The 17,849-nt window shown below is 49.1% G+C and overlaps 2 protein-coding genes across 2 annotated transcripts; one reads left to right on the forward strand and one right to left on the reverse strand.

The window, feature by feature from the left end:
- Positions 1-1,335: 1,335 nt before the first annotated feature.
- arhgef16 (Rho guanine nucleotide exchange factor (GEF) 16) lies at positions 1,336-12,217 on the forward strand. Its single transcript, XM_084479233.1, has 14 exons — positions 1,336-2,033; positions 2,592-2,643; positions 3,588-3,751; positions 4,399-4,455; positions 5,601-5,761; positions 7,481-7,633; positions 7,927-8,056; positions 8,552-8,626; positions 8,856-8,948; positions 9,267-9,418; positions 10,600-10,785; positions 11,166-11,236; positions 11,494-11,595; positions 11,810-12,217. Exons 1-14 carry the CDS (start codon positions 1,344-1,346, stop codon positions 11,947-11,949), a joined length of 2,226 nt encoding a protein of 741 aa, XP_084335359.1. The 5' UTR covers positions 1,336-1,343; the 3' UTR covers positions 11,950-12,217.
- An 89-nt stretch (positions 12,218-12,306) lies between these two features.
- On the reverse strand, positions 12,307-17,433 carry ybx1 (Y box binding protein 1). The gene is made up of 8 exons (XM_084480297.1): positions 17,168-17,433; positions 15,363-15,426; positions 15,106-15,139; positions 14,885-14,974; positions 14,381-14,710; positions 13,775-13,860; positions 12,957-13,267; positions 12,307-12,664 (listed from the first exon to the last, which is right to left on the reverse strand). The coding sequence occupies exons 1-7, from the start codon at positions 17,274-17,276 to the stop codon at positions 13,003-13,005; spliced, it is 978 nt and encodes a 325-aa protein (XP_084336423.1). The 5' UTR covers positions 17,277-17,433; the 3' UTR covers positions 12,307-12,664; positions 12,957-13,002.
- Positions 17,434-17,849: the final 416 nt, after the last annotated feature.

Consider the following 17,849-nt stretch of genomic DNA (forward strand, 5'->3'; position numbering starts at 1 on the left):
AACATTGGCTAAAAAAAGAGTCGAGAAAAAAAAGTGGTTATAAAAGTGATACCATTGATACCCAAAATGACATTAGGGGCAGGTCCCGGGACTATGTGAACGCTACGATTGCGACGCTGCAGAATGACTAACTGTTACACACTAACGGAAACATTTAGGCTTTCATAACGCCGACTGAACAAATGACAAATGGATAATTTCCACGTTTGTTACTGCACCTCGAGATCCAGGTGACTCACGGTGCGGTTACCTGTCGTGACGTCACATGCAGGGATTTGAAGGGTCCCTGCAACACAGGAGGAAGTGAGTGAACGCCGGCAACTGCAAAGTGCTCCGACGGGTAAAGCGAAGGATAACGCTACTGGCGTCTCCTACAGATCATACAGTGGTCATTATTTATCTGGACGTTTGTCTGACTTGATGGTGACTTAATCACGGGACGGCGGATCTTTAGACAAAGTTTACAGGTGAGTCCAGAGCTGAACCTTCATGTCTGATGCGGGCATCGACCCCCTTCTCCAGGGTGTCACTGCGCTGCTTTCAACCATGGGAATGCAAGGCAGACATGTTTTTCTTTCTAATCTGTAATCTTTCCCATTCCTGGGAATAGACGGCGTCGTTAGAAATGTTTGAAGCCTATTACCAACTTGTGAGTTCACTATTACTATGAAATATTTCTCATGATTTAAGGTTTTGAAAAAGTGTATACCTTTTCTTTGAAGTTTAACGAGGGCTTGGGTCACTTTAGAAACCAGCCCCACCTGTCAAAGGCCAATGATCTGCAACAACAATGAGGCTACAGTCATTTACAACAATGTACGCCGTTTTGGTTTTGATTTAAGCGGTTAGCCATTATATTTAGCTGATTTTAAATGAACATTTTGAAATTCACCTAAATTGCGCCAGAGCCAGTGGGAGAGAACGTGCCCTGTTTAACCAAGAGTCTGGTGTAGGAGTGAGTCACTGGTTTTAAAGCTAGGATATTAAAGAACACGATTCACGGAGCTTCCTCACTGCAGTGAGAGAATCACGAGTGGTGCACTGCTCACTCAGGATGAGGGAAGAGGACCCCGCTGTTCCGAAGGACGTGTCTTTACCTGATGGTTCTTAGGTCTCCTCGTATGCGGAGTGGGTCTCTTTTGATTGTTGTCCTAACAATTGCTGGGTCTGTGTCAGTTCCGTTACCGTGAATACCCGCCACAAATTGTGCGTTTTTTAATTTTATTTTTGTGGTTATAACAATCAATATTGTCTTCTCAAATGTCCTCTTCCTGTGGATGCGACAGAGCTCATCGGCCCAGGCCCAGACCCAGGGTACCAGTGTAGCGGGGCGGGGTCCCAAAATGACCCACGTGAAGTCTGACGGCCTCATGGGCGACCAGTCCCCTCTCCGCCTGGACCAGTGCTTCTCCACAGAGCTCCACATCACTGAACCCGGTGACGACGGCGCTCTACCCCCGCCAGGCTGCCCTCGCTCCCCTCACTCCCCCCGCTCCCCGGCATCCCAGACCCCGGTCTCCCCGGGACTGCGGCGGACCCCGGCCCCTGCGCTGGTGCTGCACCACCCCCCGCGGGACGCAGAGGAGGTCTGGGCCCTTCAGAAGGAGAAGGTTCTCCTGAGCACCACCAGCCCGGCGGCCCAGAAGCTAGGCACCCAGCAGCTGATCCCCAGGAGCCTGGCCATGTCGGGCCGCAGCAAGACCCGCCACCACACCACGGTGGTCTCCTTCCCCATCGCCCCGGAGACGAGGTCCTTTGGGGGGGGGGGCGGCGGCGGCGGCGGCGGGGGCTCGGGGCGGAGCCGGCACTCCTCCCAGGGCCCGGACGTGTCCTGGGAGGACTACGACAGCGACGGCGAGGGCTTCGCCCTGCGGAGGAACCGCAGGAACAAGTCGTACCGCGTGGCGATCTTGGACCTGGACGAGGGGGCGCCTGGGGAGCAGCAGCAGCAGCCGCAGCAGGACACCCTGCTGACCCCCGTGCGAGAGGAGCGCTGCGCCAGTCCCGGTGCGCGGCCCGAGCGGGCACGCAAGGTACCGGCTGTCCTGTGGGGCGGGGGGGGGGGGGTTCAGGTCCAGTGGGTTCTCTGTGTGTTTGTGTTTAAGACAGTGGATAGGCCCAAAGCTAGTGCATTGGTCAGGGTGTTGGAGGCCCATCTGAAAGGTGTTGGGTGCGAACCCTCTTGACAAACATTCCTGAGCTCTTTAAATTAAGTGTATCTGCAATCCGCTGTTAGTCACTTTAAGTAGTGAAAAAAAAAGTTTTTGAAATGTATTTAATAAGCAGCATTTCATCCAGGTTAAATTTAGTATATGTGTTCCTCTTTATTTCTATTGGATAACCACAACTGTGGAAGATGTGTGTGGAAATAGGCCATGAGGGATGTCTGGATTTTTCCATAAGAAACTGGGCTAGAAAAACAATAGATACTGGGTGTAAAGCACTGGCACTCTGGTGGAGTGCTAGACACACATGGAGCTCCAGGGTGATAGCGTGAGTGTTATTCATGATTAACTAACAAATAACGGGCTTACCTGTGTTTTGCAATGATTCATTTGTGTCTGTGCTGCCCCGCTGTCTCGTTTCTCTAGCGAACCATCGGGCGAAAGAGGAACCAGAAACATGGCGGATCCTTCAAAAACGGTATGTGCACACACCACACGTCGAGTCACGGTGTCCGCTCATTCGGCTCGAGGAGATGACCTTGAAACACTGGCTGTGACATTGACCCGTTATCAGTCTGTGGTGGAGACGGAGGGTTAGGACGAAGGTTGTGTGTTGTGGGGACGGGCTGGTCTGCGGAGGAGCAGGTTGGTTTTGGTTGGTCTGTGAGCTGGGACTGGACATGTGGCTGACATGAGGACCCTGCTCCACCTCTTGCCCTACGGCCTAGGAGGGACAACTTCCTCTGTTTCTCTGTACCATCTGTCAGCATACTGGGGTTTAAAGTGTGTGTGTGTGTGTGTGTGTGTGTGTGTGTGTGTGTGTGTGTGTGTGTGTGTGTGTGTGTGTGTGTGTGTGTGTGTGTGTGTGTGTGTGTGTGTGTGTGTGTGTGTGTGTGTGTGTGTGTGTGTACTGATATTTAAAACCCGATGACTCACCTCAGATAACGGAACAAGTCTGGGTCAACAATCGGCAGATATATTGATTGATTTGTCAACCTACTTTTCCCTGTATGTGACGTGGGTAGACGGAGCTGGTTTAGCCGTTGCCTATCTTGATGAAAGAGGCGTGTTGGACCCGTGAGCTAACCTAAACGGAACGGCCTTCCATTAATGTCTCACTGATAACGTTACAGAGACGTGTCTTCCCATGCACAGGCTCTCGGTTGACTTGAGTTTCACTCGGTTCCACCTGACTACAAAACTCTAATAATCTCTCATCTCTCACCTCCAATGCAGTTCCAATGTTGATTGTTTGTTTAGGAGTGTACTATCTAGTAAGTGGCTCGGGATAAAAGGCTAAAGTACTACATATTATTATACAGTATCCAACCCCTTCACCGAGCACTGTTGCGGACAGCTCATCGACTATACATAGGTATACAATTTGAACCGTTGTGTTGTGATTGTTTTTGCGGCCCTCAGCCACGCCCCGTCTCTACCAGGAGATATGTGAGCGCGGCCTGCAGTCCACCAATCAGGACGAGCTCATCGATGACTTTGTGGTGGTGGAGCCGCAGGTGGAGGACCAGGGCATCGTAGTGAAGAGCTACCGGCCGCCGCAGCTCATCTGGAGCCACCTGCCGCAGGTAGGTCGCCTCCGCCCTCCCACCCACCTCTGGGTGCGGCAGGGTGGGGAAAGGGCAGCTCCCCAGGAGCCAGTGCCCCAGGGTAGGTCGCCTCCGCCCTCCCACCCACCTCTGGTTGCGGCAGGGTGGGGAAAGTTGTAGTGGCTGGGGGCTGGACTGCCGGTCCAAAGGTACGGGCTTGGATCCCCTGTGCCACTGTAACCAGAGTGTAGATGATACCCCCTGCCTGCTTCAGAAGGGTCTCATAGATACAAGGGTGTTATCGTTCGAGGTTGAGGGGAGAGGAATCCTTGTCATAGTGTAGCTTGGGTGGTGGGCTGTGGGTCGGGTATTGGGTTCCATTCCCTGCCGTGCTAAACCGACAGGCAAGCTTCCTTAATGCCAGCTGCTTAACCTTTACCTGTATCTGTACTCTGTAAAGGGCTTCAGTTAAGGATTGCAGATCATAGGTTGACATGTCTGATTAGATCAGAGAATGCAGTCTATGATCTCACACCTCCATAGCTTCTAAAAAAAACTGGAAATGTATAATCTGATGTCTTTGAGTTTCGTTATACCTGTAACCCCTCTGTGAACCCCTCACAGAGAATGACTGTGCTAATGTTTTTACGGTGGGTTTTAATGCTTTTATTAATGTTTTCTGTCAGGTGAAAGAGACGGGTATCCTTGACATCATTTCACCTGAGGAGCGAAAGAGACAGGAGGTACGTGTGTGTGTGTGTGTGTGTGTGTGTGTGTGTGTGTGTGTGTGTGTGTGTGTGTGTGTGTGTGTGTGTGTGTGTGTGTGTGTGTGTGTGTGTGTGTGTGTGTTCCCAGCGTCTCCTATGTCAACATGAAAGGTCTACCTTTGTGTGTTCTGCAGTTTCGTGAATACAGACACACCCAGAGCTCACTCTGCCGCACACATACACAAACTTACACAAAGCTGCGTGTCTAATTATTTTCTATCAATAACTGGTGACTCCTTTTACTGCTGACCTTCTCTGGATGGAAGCATGCTAAGCGTTAGCACACCTGGTTAGCAGCAGAGGCAGCGCTAACAGCTATTCAGAAACTGACTGGTTTTCAAAGAGAGGCTTGAGGGAAACGATAGAAACTCAAAACAGGGCCCAAACCTCCAGGACCAGACCGAAACGGTTTAAACTATTGTGAAACTATTGGTCTCCTTCCTGCCAGCGGCGCGTAATTCATCTTTTTTTTTTTTTCTTTGATTGGGGGGGGAAAGGGCGGGCGGGTGAGGATCTGTGATTCACCAAAACACATCCAAGCCATCGGCTACGTTTTAAGTTTGCGGCGGCAGCACATTTGTAAAGGGACAACTGCCATAAACAGGAAGAAGATTTTGGGTTGTTTCGTCATTTCATGAACATGTGCCTGGGTGAAACATTCTTTGTTTTGCCAGAAAACAGCTTTTGAGTCACATTTTATTGGGCACAGCGCTCTAACAAGGTTTACACCAGTCTGTCTGATGGATCCACGCGGTTAAAGACGATACATGTGACGCAGTAACGTTGGCTCTGCTCGCATAACGTTTAACTTCACCTTCCTCCTACTGGTGGTGACGGTTGGGATTATAAAGCTGTGTAGACTTGGCTCAAAGGTCATGTGAGCGCTTTCAGCCCTGCTTCCAGTCACATGATGAAGTGCTGGGCATGAGGTAGAAATAATACTGATGATGATGTAACTTCATTCATATATAGTACCTATATTAGTGCAAAATTCCATTGAATGACACAAGCCTGCGATTAACCCTGAGGAGGAAGGAACATGAAACGCTGAGAGTGAAGGAACGTCACGCTAGTACCCAGCTGACCGGTTCACCCCTTCGCGTCTTTCCTCCGGCGGCCAGGCCATCTTCGAGATCATCACGTCCGAGTACTCGTACCTGCACAGCCTGGGTATCCTGGTGCGCCACTTCAAGAACAGCGAGGCTCTCCGGCAGTCCATGACCGCCACCGAGCACCACCACCTCTTCTCCAACATCGCCGTCATAGAGGGCGTCAGCAGACGGTAGGCCACCACCACCACCCCCCACCCCCCAATGACCATCACCTATTCAACACCACTCACTAACCACCACCCAGTCAAAACCACCCCCCACCACCCATTCAACACCACCACCACCCACCCACCCACCCAAAACCACCACCACCAGCCATTCAACACCACCACGCACACTCACCCCCCCACCCACCCAAAACCACCACCCACCCCCCCCACCACCACCACCCACTCCCCAAGAACCACCACCTACCCTCACACCAGTTGTACTTTTTATTTTTTTATTTTACTGCACTTGGGCTTGCACTGAGCAATGACAAGAGAGTATAGATATTACTTATTTGATGGTGACCTTTGCTTAAAGTCAGGTCGTTCCCTTACATTGGGACTTAAGTGAGGGATGTGATTGGAAGATGTGTTCAGTTTGCAGGGAGATTTGGATGTGTTCAGGAAGAGCATTCCTTTATGTCAGCCTGTGTGTGCATTAGCTCCTCTGTTTTCTCCCAGCACGTTAGAACACGCCGGGCAAACCTGTTCTGCTGCCCCCGTCGTCGCTCGCTCTTGACATAGAGCTAAGCTTAGCTCTGCACTCTCTCTCTCTCGCCCACAAACAGAAGTCTTCTCAAGCAGGGGTTCTCTTTGTTATTTTTTCTTCTCATTGTGTGTGTGTGTGTGTGTGTGTGTGTGTGTGTGTGTGTGTGTGTGTGTGTGTGTGTGTGTGTGTGTGTGTGTGTGTGTGTGTGTGTGTGTGTGTGTGTGTGTGTGTGTGTGTGTGTGTGTGTGTGTGTGTGGAGGGTGTCGCTCATAACTTCAAGTTAAGTTCCTAGTAAATATCACAATAACATACGCAGGTTATGAGTCAGGAGTCAGGATATTTCCTAATTTGTATTTTTAAGTGGGGCTGGGAATTGTTCACTGATTGGCCCACTGCTTTGATATGAAGGAGATTCGCTGATGACTAAAGCTGTGAACTGAACAACTAACCCTCTGACTTTGTCAAGACAAAGTGTTCCTAAAAAGGTTAACCATTAACATCAAGTCGTAAGCATTACATTGAATTACTTAATTACTTTTTTTTAATGACGCATTAAAAAAAAAAAATCTGTGTCTTTCTTCAAAAAGTAACCATGTTCTGAAAGTACAGAAACCTGTTCTGGGATTCGATATATTGTGTTTCGGTAGTCCCGCAGTACTCGCTGCGCTAGAAATAACAGAATAATTATTATATGATGTTTATTAGATTAAACAATGGACAGCTCGGTGGCTCCACTCATATTGCACCACCTGTGCAATAGTCCTTGTGGCACCCAGCCCTAATTACAGAAAATTAATTAGTAAAATGCATTCAGTTGTGATCCTTTTTAGCTGCCTACATGTGGGATGTTCAATTGAGCCTGTGTGTGCCCCCACAGTATAACCATGGTCATTGTTTCATCTCAATGAGTCGGACGTCTGTGGGAGTACAAACCACTCACATCCCACTTCCTCTTGCATTTGGTCTCGGGTCCCTCTCTCCTTCATACGTCTCTACGTCTCATACATCTATATTTCACTACTCTCCTCAATGACAGGATTTTATCTGATGCATTTTGAGTGTATCAAGTGTTTTTAAAGTGCCTTTTAAAATAAACCGTCTCCCTCTGCCCGGACCTCTCCTGGAGTTGGCTTTCTTCTATGAACGAATGATTTTTTTTTTTTTTTTCATTCAAAAGTCTCTCTCTCTCTCAGGTTTTTCGAGGACCTGGAGCGGCGTCACCATGACAACCCGGTGATCCGGGACATCAGCGACATCGTTCAGAACCACGCCGCCCACAACTTTGAGCCGTACATTGTGTACTGCTCCAACGAGACCTTCCAGCAGAGGACCTTACAGAAGCTACTGTGAGTCCGTTTCACCTCTACTGCGATGCACCGGGGGCCCGATGAAACCTTTGTGGACCCCTTGACATAGTTAAGTGCATTCTCAAAGCACGGCGGGGAATGTGGGTCCCTAATGCATTGTCCATCAGCCCTACTCTGGTCTCCCTTTTTCAATGTAATAGGCAATGTGTGTGTGTGTGTGTGTGTGTGTGTGTGTGTGTGTGTGTGTGTGTGTGTGTGTGTGTGTGTGTGTGTGTGTGTGTGTGTGTGTGTGTGTGTGTGTGTGTGTGTGTGTGTGTGTGTGTGTGTGTCAGCACCAGCAACACGGCGTTCAAGGAGAGCCTGAAGCAGATCGAGGGGAGCGGTGACTGCGGGGGTCTGCCCATGATCTCCTTCCTCATCCTGCCCATGCAGCGGGTCACCAGGCTACCGCTGCTGCTGGACGTCAGTACACGCTCCCTTCAGTACACCCACGGACCCCTAACGGATCCCTAGCCCCTTACAACTCACCTGACCGCACATCGGTGTTCATACCCGTCAGTACACATACTGACCCCCTAGCCTTTGAAAACTCACCTGACTGCACGTCACTATTCCTCCCCTTCTACTGAATTCCTGCCCACGTAGAGGGTCCCTCACGTTCAGTGTATACCCACTTCCCCCACCATAGAGTAGTGAAGACGTTTTTGTTTTCAGCTGCTCCAGGTTTTTAAGAATTCTTGTGATGAATCTTTGCAAGATACCCAGAAGTGCCAAACTTCTCGTGGATCAAACGATTCACGTGGATGTATTATGTATCTACATTGCTAGCCTGCTGTTATGCTGTGACTTTCCTTAAAACGGAGCACGATCCCCGTCCTGATTGTTAGGTGATCCAGATGGGAGATTGAACCTCATGTATTTTTGATTCCACAATCCAATGGTTTTCCCGTCCTACAGACCATCTGCCAGAAGACCCCAGACAAGACGGCAGAGTACTTTGCTGCGGTCTGGTCTCTGCACGCAATCAGCAAGGTACAGAGACACGGCCTCTGTACACGCAGAGAGGCTACACACTACATTCAGCTTCCATGCTCACTCAAAGTACCTTGCCAAACCATGGCTGCGTACATTCTTAGCATGGGTGTTTCCAGTGGGAATCAAACCTCTAAACCTGACATCCAGACGCCATGCTCTCCCGGCTACACAGAACCACATGTATTTGTTATTTATGAGGACCTTTGTGATTTGTGAACGGCTGCAGTTGGTAAATAGCTGCAACGACGGCGCGCGCCTCATGGAGAGGACGGAGCAGATGTACACCATTCAGAAGCAGATGGACTTTGGCAAGATTAAGGTGAGGAGAAGGCCTGGAGACCTCCTGATGACAGGAATTATGACACCTACTTACTGACATTGGCAAACAAACGCATAATTCATCGGGTTCTGTTTTTGATATTTGCAATCTGTTCATTATTGGCTCCTTTCATGAAGCAAGACTAGTCATGGCCTTCAAGTCTCTTTTTATACGGGTTGTCACCAAACAAAAATTAACAATTTCTCAGCATTCACCAAACCACGACGCGGATCCTGTTCTTGCCGGATGAGAGATTGCGGCTGATGCTAATGCTGACGCTACGTGTGTGTGTGTGTGTGCGTGTGCGCGTGCGCGCAGCCGTTCCCGCTGGTGTCGGCGTCGCGCTGGCTGAGGAAGCGCGGGGAGCTGGCCGTGAGCACGGAGGAACTGAGCATCTGGAGGGCGTTCAGCCACCGCTCCTACTACCTGTTCCTCTTCAACGACGTGCTCATCGTCACCAAGAAGAAAAGGTCGGCCATCTTGTGTTTACATTACACCCTCCTGACGCCTGGTCCCCTTAACGGCCTAGGCACCTCCCCCTGGAGACCTGAACGTTCTCCTCCAGGTTCTGAAGACCGCTATGAATACGAGTAAAAAGGTTGTAGGTCGTATATGTGACAGTTGTAATTATAATTATTCACGTCTCTCAAAACATTTTGTATATTTGTTGTTTCTGCAAACCTAAAACAGCCTTGTTGTGTGTGCACATTGCTCAGAATAACTGTTGCTGACGATTGAGTGAGACTGTGAAGTCAAGCCGATCGAAAACACAAACCGTAGGAAGTCAATAGAAAGATGTCAGCAGGGCAGAGTGTCAGTGTATCTCATATATATATATATATATATACAAGCAACCAGAGATGACCACGTAGATGGTTAAATCAACACTGTCTTTTACGTGGTCACAGGTTAGAAAAGCAATAGACGCCTGCAGAATTCCATATTTTATCTTCAACCAGACATGCTTACCTGCAGTGTTTGTTAAAGAAAGCTACAGTACGAGTTGTAACTCAATCACTTCCCACCACTGGCACCCCCGCGGGGCTCAGCAGACCCCAGGTGCTTTCCCTCTGAGAGAATTGGAACAGAAACTGTAGCGAGGGAGCGGTCGGACAGAATGCTTGGCATTCTTCCAACTCCCCTTCAACAGGTCCACCCTGCCCTCGAGGGGGTGGGGGGGCTTGTGTCTGAGCATTACGGCTGCAAGTCCACCTATGTGACCGTCATGAGCTGAGGAGGTCAGTGCGACCAACGTGAGGTTTCCCCGTGCTTGAGAGATGAGCCATGAATGCACAGGTCTGCTGCAAATGTCTCTACACTGTGGCTTCCTGCGGCTGCTCATTATCCAAACGATCTGTTGGCGTGAAAACGAAGGCCTACATAATGACATGTCTTCTTGTTGCTGCTCAGGATGGGATTCTTTATTTTTTATTGTAGAGTGAGATAGACAGGAAGATATGGGAGATAGAGGGGAAGACATGCAGCAAACAACCTCGGGCGGGCCTTAATGGTACTCGCTCCAGGATGGGATTATTGTGTTCTGGATTCATTGTAACAGGAATTCCTGAAATTCTTGTGGCAGCATTAAGGTTTTAGCGTGGAAATGTTCAAAAGAATGAGACTGGAGAATTGTTTGTGTGGGTTGTTTCAGCGAGGAGAGCTTTGTGGTCACGGACTACGCCACTATGGATAACGTGGAGGTGGAGATGGGGGAGGACTCGGAGGGCCGGTCCACTCTGGGCCGGAGCGGCTCTGGCCACCAGGTGTCCTTCAGGCTTCGCATGAGCAAGAACAGCGATGGCAAAGCCGAGCAGATCACCCTGGCATCCGAGTCCAAGTACTGAGCTGCTGCCTCCAATTCTTTGGGGTTTATTTTCAATTCACTTCACTATCAAATTTGTAATTGGAAATGTCAATATTTAAAACTTTGCAGACATTTACAATTTCACTGAATAATTTATTTCCAAGAAGGGCTTGTTTTGCGGCTCTTAAGTTGTATTTGTGGCGCCTTGTTTACGTTGTTTTAGAAAAACCGGTCTCTAATTACTTAATCATGCCTGGAATCCTTGTTGTAATCTTGATTTAACATCTTTACATGTTGCGCCATCTACTGGCAAATAAAAATACTACAACGATTTTATACTATTTAAACCCAAAACTTTTACTTGCTTATATTGGTACTTCTGAGCTAACTTGTGTGTGGTCTCCATGGCGAAGGGTGGACCGGGCCCGGTGGGTTAGTGCGCTCCGAGAGCACAAACAAGATGGCGTCATCACAAGTAAAGAGGGTAAGCCACCAAGAAGCCCTTGTGCCCTGTATCAAAAAGAATACTACTCGTTGCTTTTTAACGAGATACTCAAGCATGTATTCCTCATGGAAACTGTTGCATCATGTACCCTATTGTCTTCTTGGATTTCAAAAAGCCTCTTGATGTCTTTGGGGCTCTAGTCGTAACCCTTGGACCCTGCTCTTTCAGTTGACCATACAATAATAAATGTTTACAAGCACCATCATCGCTCCTAATGAGTTGCATTTGTTTTCCAGGTCTTGCACAGTATGAGACCACAAAAGCTTACATGCCCAAGGAACCAGATGAGCTGGGCCTGCGGCCGGCCGAGGTGGTCATTCTTCTGGGGAAGGAGCTCGGTAAGAACTAACACCCCAAGGCTGGCGCTTATGTAATGGAACACATGCAGCCATGAATGGAAGTTAACCATATAAGGAAGCGCTGTGTTAAATTGAAGATGTGACTTTGGAACTAAATGTTGTTAAGAGTAATTGTATCAACTGTGACCCCTCTGGTTCTTAACTAGCAGTTTAACTCAAATTAAATCCTTATCGTGTCCTCGCCGACTGCCAGACTGGTGCCACGGCGAGCGGATGCGGGATGGTGAGAGAGGCTGGTTCCCCGCCAACTGTGCCAAAGAAATCACCAACCTGACTGCTATGGAACAAAATGTCCAGCGGATGAAGCGTTTACGCAAGGAAACCAATGTTTAGTGGCCCTAGATGTTGGTGTACATACAGAAATGTCCTGGTGAAAGCTGTTCCAAGTGTACAGAGTAGTCTTGTGATATCCTCGTTAGTACATGAATGTACTAGTCACTAGATAGGAATGGATTGTTTGGAGACTGACTTTTGGCACATGTTCTCTCTAAACAGATTAAAACCTTTAAAATAATAATATTTGTATCTGTTTAACACTAAGCTTGATTTTTTTTAGATAGGTTTAAAAGTTCATCCAACATGGCAGCCTATAATAGTTTGTACATAAGTTATACTAGAAACTTGTTACTTGAAGTATGAGTAGGATACCTCAGGGGGATGTGTGAATTAAATAAAAAGCAAAAACAAGAATGTAGTTGTTTGACTTTTATTTGAGCTTGCATTTTGTTAAAATGTTTGATTACATAAAAAGTTATTTAAAAATGTCAAACTGACCAGATATCAAATTACAATATTTTTTCATCTTAAAAACCTTTTGGTGTAAAAACTTAGGACCGATTTAGAAAAACATCTGCTTGTTTCCCCAAAACTTTTTTGTAACTGTCACGTAAAAATAATGGAAAAAGAAAACAGAAGTCTGCATAGATTCTGCAGGCAAATCGGTGGTAAATCTGGTCGAATGCATGGTGCAAGCTTGTGACGGTAGTCAAGTCAAATCTGTTTCTTATTGCTCAGATCTTTGATGTTTCTTTTCTTGCTGACAAAAAAACTGAAAAGAGAAAGGAGACAAAATCAGTATGTTTAGTAAGACTGTTAACTAGGGGACTGCACACAGCTGCAGTTCATTAAATAGCAAAACAATAGCTTAGAGGACCCAAAAAAACCAGATGTACATTCAGAGCTCCACCCTAAAGCAAATGTTTGACTCATGAAGCTTAATTCACGGTTCACACAAGACATATTCCATGAAGCTCCACCCCATTTAGCGTCCTTCCAAAAAGGCTCTTTGTCTGGGCATGCACATAACTCGACACGCATCAACGCCCAGGCAAACCACTCACCCGGACGATGGTAAAAACGATGGAGGGTGCCGGTGGGCGGGTGTTCCTACTCAGCCCCGCCCTGCTGGGGCTCGGGAGCGGACGTCTTCTCGGGGGCTGGCTCTCCTCCGGCCTTGGCCTCCTTGCCTTCCCCCTCGCCCTCGCCTGGCTTGCCTCCGGCCTGGGGGCGTCTGCGGCGGTAGTTGAAGTTGCGGCGGTAGCGTCGCTGGCGCGGCTCCCCGCCCTGGCCGCCCTCACCTCCCTGGTTCTCCTTGTCCTCCTCGCCGTCCCGCACCGGTCTGGGACGGGGTGGACCTCTGGGGGAGGGATGACTGTTGGAATGGCAAGGGGGGGGGGGGGGGGGAGTTATTAATAACGGAGCATCAGTTCCATTCCTTCTTATAAATTATTCAGGCAAACGCATCGGGACTACCAACGAGGCTGTGTAATGGAAGGGGGCTGCCGTGGAACATGCTGTGTGGCAGTCTAAGAAAAGCATGTTCAGAATGCGTTGCACAGGGTTATTGTGTTTGTTGACACTATTACACTCACCTTAAATGGTAGGTTAAAAGCGCCAGTGAATGAAAACCATTACTAAAATAACATTCTTTAAAGGAAACGAGTGTGAAAGTCTACATTTCTGCCAGTCTCTTAGCCACACAATGAGTTAATGTTACACTTTACTAGGTTTGAATTTAAGCTGAAATAGGGGGTTCATTTACACTTTAAGGAAGAGTCCCTCGAGGATTTTTACAGTGAGCATCAAAACATTGCCACATCATGTTTTTCTACCGCGTTGGCCACAAGGGTTATTCCCACAAGCAACCCTGGGTCAGTACCTTGGTCGGAAGCCTCTGTAGTAGTTCTGCCTCATTGGTTTGTTGCCCTGGTCTGGACCTCCCTGGTTCTCGTCACCTTCTCCTCCCTGAAAGCAAACAAGAGCTCCACGTCAGGCGACTGTTGTGTGTTCAGTTCCGCCCAGTTCACGCCCAGGAAGGCACCTTCCCTAATCAGGTCAAGCTTAGGGAGCGTCTTCACATATTTATTTTACAGGGCCAATAAAAGGTGTCAGAATATATTGTGTAATATATTCTGACACCTTTTATTGGCCCTGATATTATACAATTGTGTTTGAACAAATCTAAAATGAAAACAATTTTTACACCATGCAAGAGGCAGTCGCGCTCTTCTGTTTAACCCTACAAACTTTGTGTATGCCAATGGATGGTTTCTGGTTTGGTTTGGGGGGGGGGATGCGGAGTCACCGGGCTTTCTCTCGCTTTTTATTTTTTGTGGGTGTGGCTTCAGTGCCCCACCCAGCTACGCCCCCCTCCCCCGGGTTTGCCTGCGTCTGGGCTCCGCCCTGCAACGGCGTACTTCGGTCACCTCTCCTCGTGGTGCAGCGGTGTACGGGGGGGCGGCCGGCGGCCGAAGCGTCTACTCACAAAGTATGGCGGGTAGCGCCGTCTGCCAGGGTACGTGGGCCGGCGCTGCTGCTGCTGGGGCTGCACCTCTCCCTCGGGGGCACTGTCTGCGCCGTCGCGGCTGCCCTTGTTCCGTCTACCGCCGCCTTCTCCTCCTTCTCCTCTTCCGCCGCCGCCGCTACCGCTGCCAGGCTCCCCCTCGCCGTCGCTCTGGTAGTTGTCTGGGTACTCGCCGTCGCGTGGCGGTCCCCTCCTGCGAGGGTAGCGCCTGTAGCGGTTGCGGTCAGCGGCGTACTTGCTGCCCTGGACGGGGACGCCTCCGGGCCCGGTGACGTTGGACGCCTCTGCTCCCTGGAGACAGAGGGGTCGACGGGGTTAGTCTCGGATGCCTCCCCCCCAGAGTCATTTAAGCACTGGAAGCCGAGATTAGATGCACATCTAATCCCATCCATTATCCCCCGATACTATATCTCTGTATAGAGTGGGCTGCTGGAGCGTGGTTTAAACCGTTGTTAAGAAACCCACCTTCTCCCCTTCAACCACATCAAACTCTACAGTTTCTCCATCTCCAACACTGCGTAGGTATTTCCTTGGGTTGTTCTTTTTGATGGCCGTCTGAAACAAACAAACAAAGGCTTTGCATCAGAATATGCTGTACACAAATAGGAAATGCTACTGAAAGGACAAACAGAACTTGTATGCACTATTTGTAAAGAATAATGCTTTTGCAGCAAAGTCTTGCTTACCTGGTGTACAAAAACGTCCTCCTTCGTATCATCCCTAGAGAGAGCAATTTTTTTTGGGGGGGGGGTGCATGGGAACACTGGTTACAACATTGTAAATACTGGCAGATTGCTACTGAACCAGCATGCGTACAGAATAATTTAGACGTGCACGTAACAAAGCTGCAGACAAATCTCCTACACTGCTTTGTAAGCAAATCAGAGACATAATAGGATTGAACACACACATCCACGAGTGGGCAGTAGGGGAGTTGACTTGCCTGTTGATAAAACCGTATCCATTCCTGACGTTGAACCATTTGACTGTGCCCAAGACTTTTGTTGCTGTAGAGACAAAAAATAATATTGTCAGTCTTGTGTGACCTAACCAGCATATAAATACTAAATAAAGTAATATAACACGGGACAGAAATTGCATGCATTCCTTATGAAACGGAGCTGCTCATGGCCAGAGATAATGCTGAAGTTAAATTTAACCACCCAACTGTCAGTCTTTTAATAGATGTCGAGGAGTGTTCCATACCAGCTGCTCAGGGCGTGAGACTTCATCCAAATGTATTAATGGCATGCGGTTATCGTACACGTTCGTGCCACCGGCCCTGTGTCCCAGTTTAATCTACAAGATATGTATGCCCTATCAGAAGCAACACCTATTTTTTTTTCACGTCGCATGCGGTATGTCCACAAGTGAATCATTGAGTGCATTCCGTTCCTCAATGCCTACTGCACCAGTTCACTGTTGGGTTTCCGAGTGCGGCTGTTCCACGTGGTGGTGGCGGCGTGCGCCTCGACGCAGGCGATCTAGGAGCCTAGCCAAGCTGCTAGCCGAGCTGCTAACAGGGTCTCCACCATGTGGTTGGAACGCAGCCAATATGTAGAAACTGCTGTATTGCGTCGCCCATCACCATTATCCCCATGTCTGTTCAGCGGCGAACACAAACAACAGTGGCAGTGGTATGGTCGACAGGAGAAGATTTACGGTCATTTAACTAACAAAAGAAAATCCGCAAAATACCAAGGCGGACATTTTGGGTGCAGTTATGCATCCAGCCCGGCGAGCTAACGCGGCTAGTCTCGTTAGCTATAAACCAAGCACTGCTGCAAATCCACCAAATGAAGATGCGATTATTTCGCAAAGAAATTTCTGGATCAGTTACTCGTTGGCGAAACGACCACCACCAGTAAACACAGCCGCGATTTCGACCACACGAGTCAGGTGTCTACGGAACTGTCGAAGAAACCTGGACATCACCCTGCACGGCACTCGCCGAACAAAGGGACCACGAAGCCTAGCAGCTAACATTAGCTACCGATATAAGTAGCACATAGACGTGGTAAAAAAAACAAAAAACTATTCCCAAATACCTCCAGGTGATAGCCAACAAACCAGAATTAACAAATTACACAGATGTCACCAGGCGTCGGACGGGGTAGTCCACATGGACTCAAGCCGAGCCCGGGGGGGGGGGGGGCGCAGGCGACATGGCCCGACATGGAGGCTGCTGCTGAAAGGCCATCGAACCGGCATATTTGAACCAGCGGATGAATGGCCTTTCATCATCTACACTTATAGTTTCCCGTGAACGTCGGTTCTAAACACTGGGTGTCGTGGAGGTCCGCCGTTTCGCTAGTTTCCACCTATCCCAGAACCCGTGTGTCGGCGTGCGGCGGTTGGGAGAACAAGACATAACGTCCAACTGTCATGTTGAGTCCGCCGCCGATCAGCCGGTACCCCGACTAAGGCCTTCCCTCGATCCCTCCGTTAAAGAAGGCTTTTTTGCAAGTCGATGCTTTGTTTCCCTTGAAACGTGGTGATTAATGTGTAATAATAAAGATGACGATCCGGGGTAACTCCATCCAAATAGCGAACCCATCATCCAAAAGGCATACTCCAGATTCCCTCGGCCGGGTTAACCAACGATCACGTTAACTAATGATCTGGTTAGCTGTTAACTCGTGGCTAACCAGAATAACCGGGAATCAGAAGAGCCGATCAGAAGAGTCAATCCGACGGGTTTTCCCGAGGCCACAAGTTAGCTACTTATCCGGTTTGCAGCTATCTTACCGATGACCTTCTTGTCCGCCGCGGACGCCTCGGCCGCCGGGCTGGAGGGTCTCTCCTCCTCGGCAGCGGGCTGCGGTGGTTGCTGTTGTGTTTCGGCCTCGCTGCTCATGGTTACTGGTTGGTAATGGCTTGTGCCGGCGGTGACTCTCTAGTGTGTTTCCCGGTGCTAGATGGTAACCTGGGCCGGCGGTGGTGGGGGCTACTGCCTTCGGGCTCTCTGCTTTCCTCTCTCCGCTCCCGTTGCCGATCGAACTGGGCAGAATGAGAAACAGTGCGAGGGAATATTCCCGGTCGCGAGCCCGCCCAGCCGTTGGTGGAATTGGCTGCTTGGTCCAACGCTCCTCGAACAGGCCCTTCGATTGGTTAACCGAGTCCTCAGTTATCCCGAGGTTATCCCTATTGGCTACAAAGAAGTCACTCTCACGTAGTAACCGCCCACAAAGAAGACAGACCAGCGAGAAAAAATATGACACATTTTCTGTGATAAATAGAAGCTTTGCATAGTCTATGTCATGATACATGGTTGCCATGGTCTAGGTTAGGCACTCGTCCCTTCCATGATGTGGATTGGTACGCAACGGTTCACCGGTCCGGTACAATTTCTACTGTATTTTCCAAGCTACTTGTGATCAACTATGGGTGTGTTCATATTTGGTTCCCAGTGATTCATGCCTACTGGCTA

The sequence above is a fragment of the Micromesistius poutassou genome, assembly GCF_964030765.1.
Source record: "Micromesistius poutassou genome assembly, chromosome: 15".
Classification (NCBI taxonomy): Eukaryota; Metazoa; Chordata; class Actinopteri; order Gadiformes; family Gadidae; genus Micromesistius; species Micromesistius poutassou.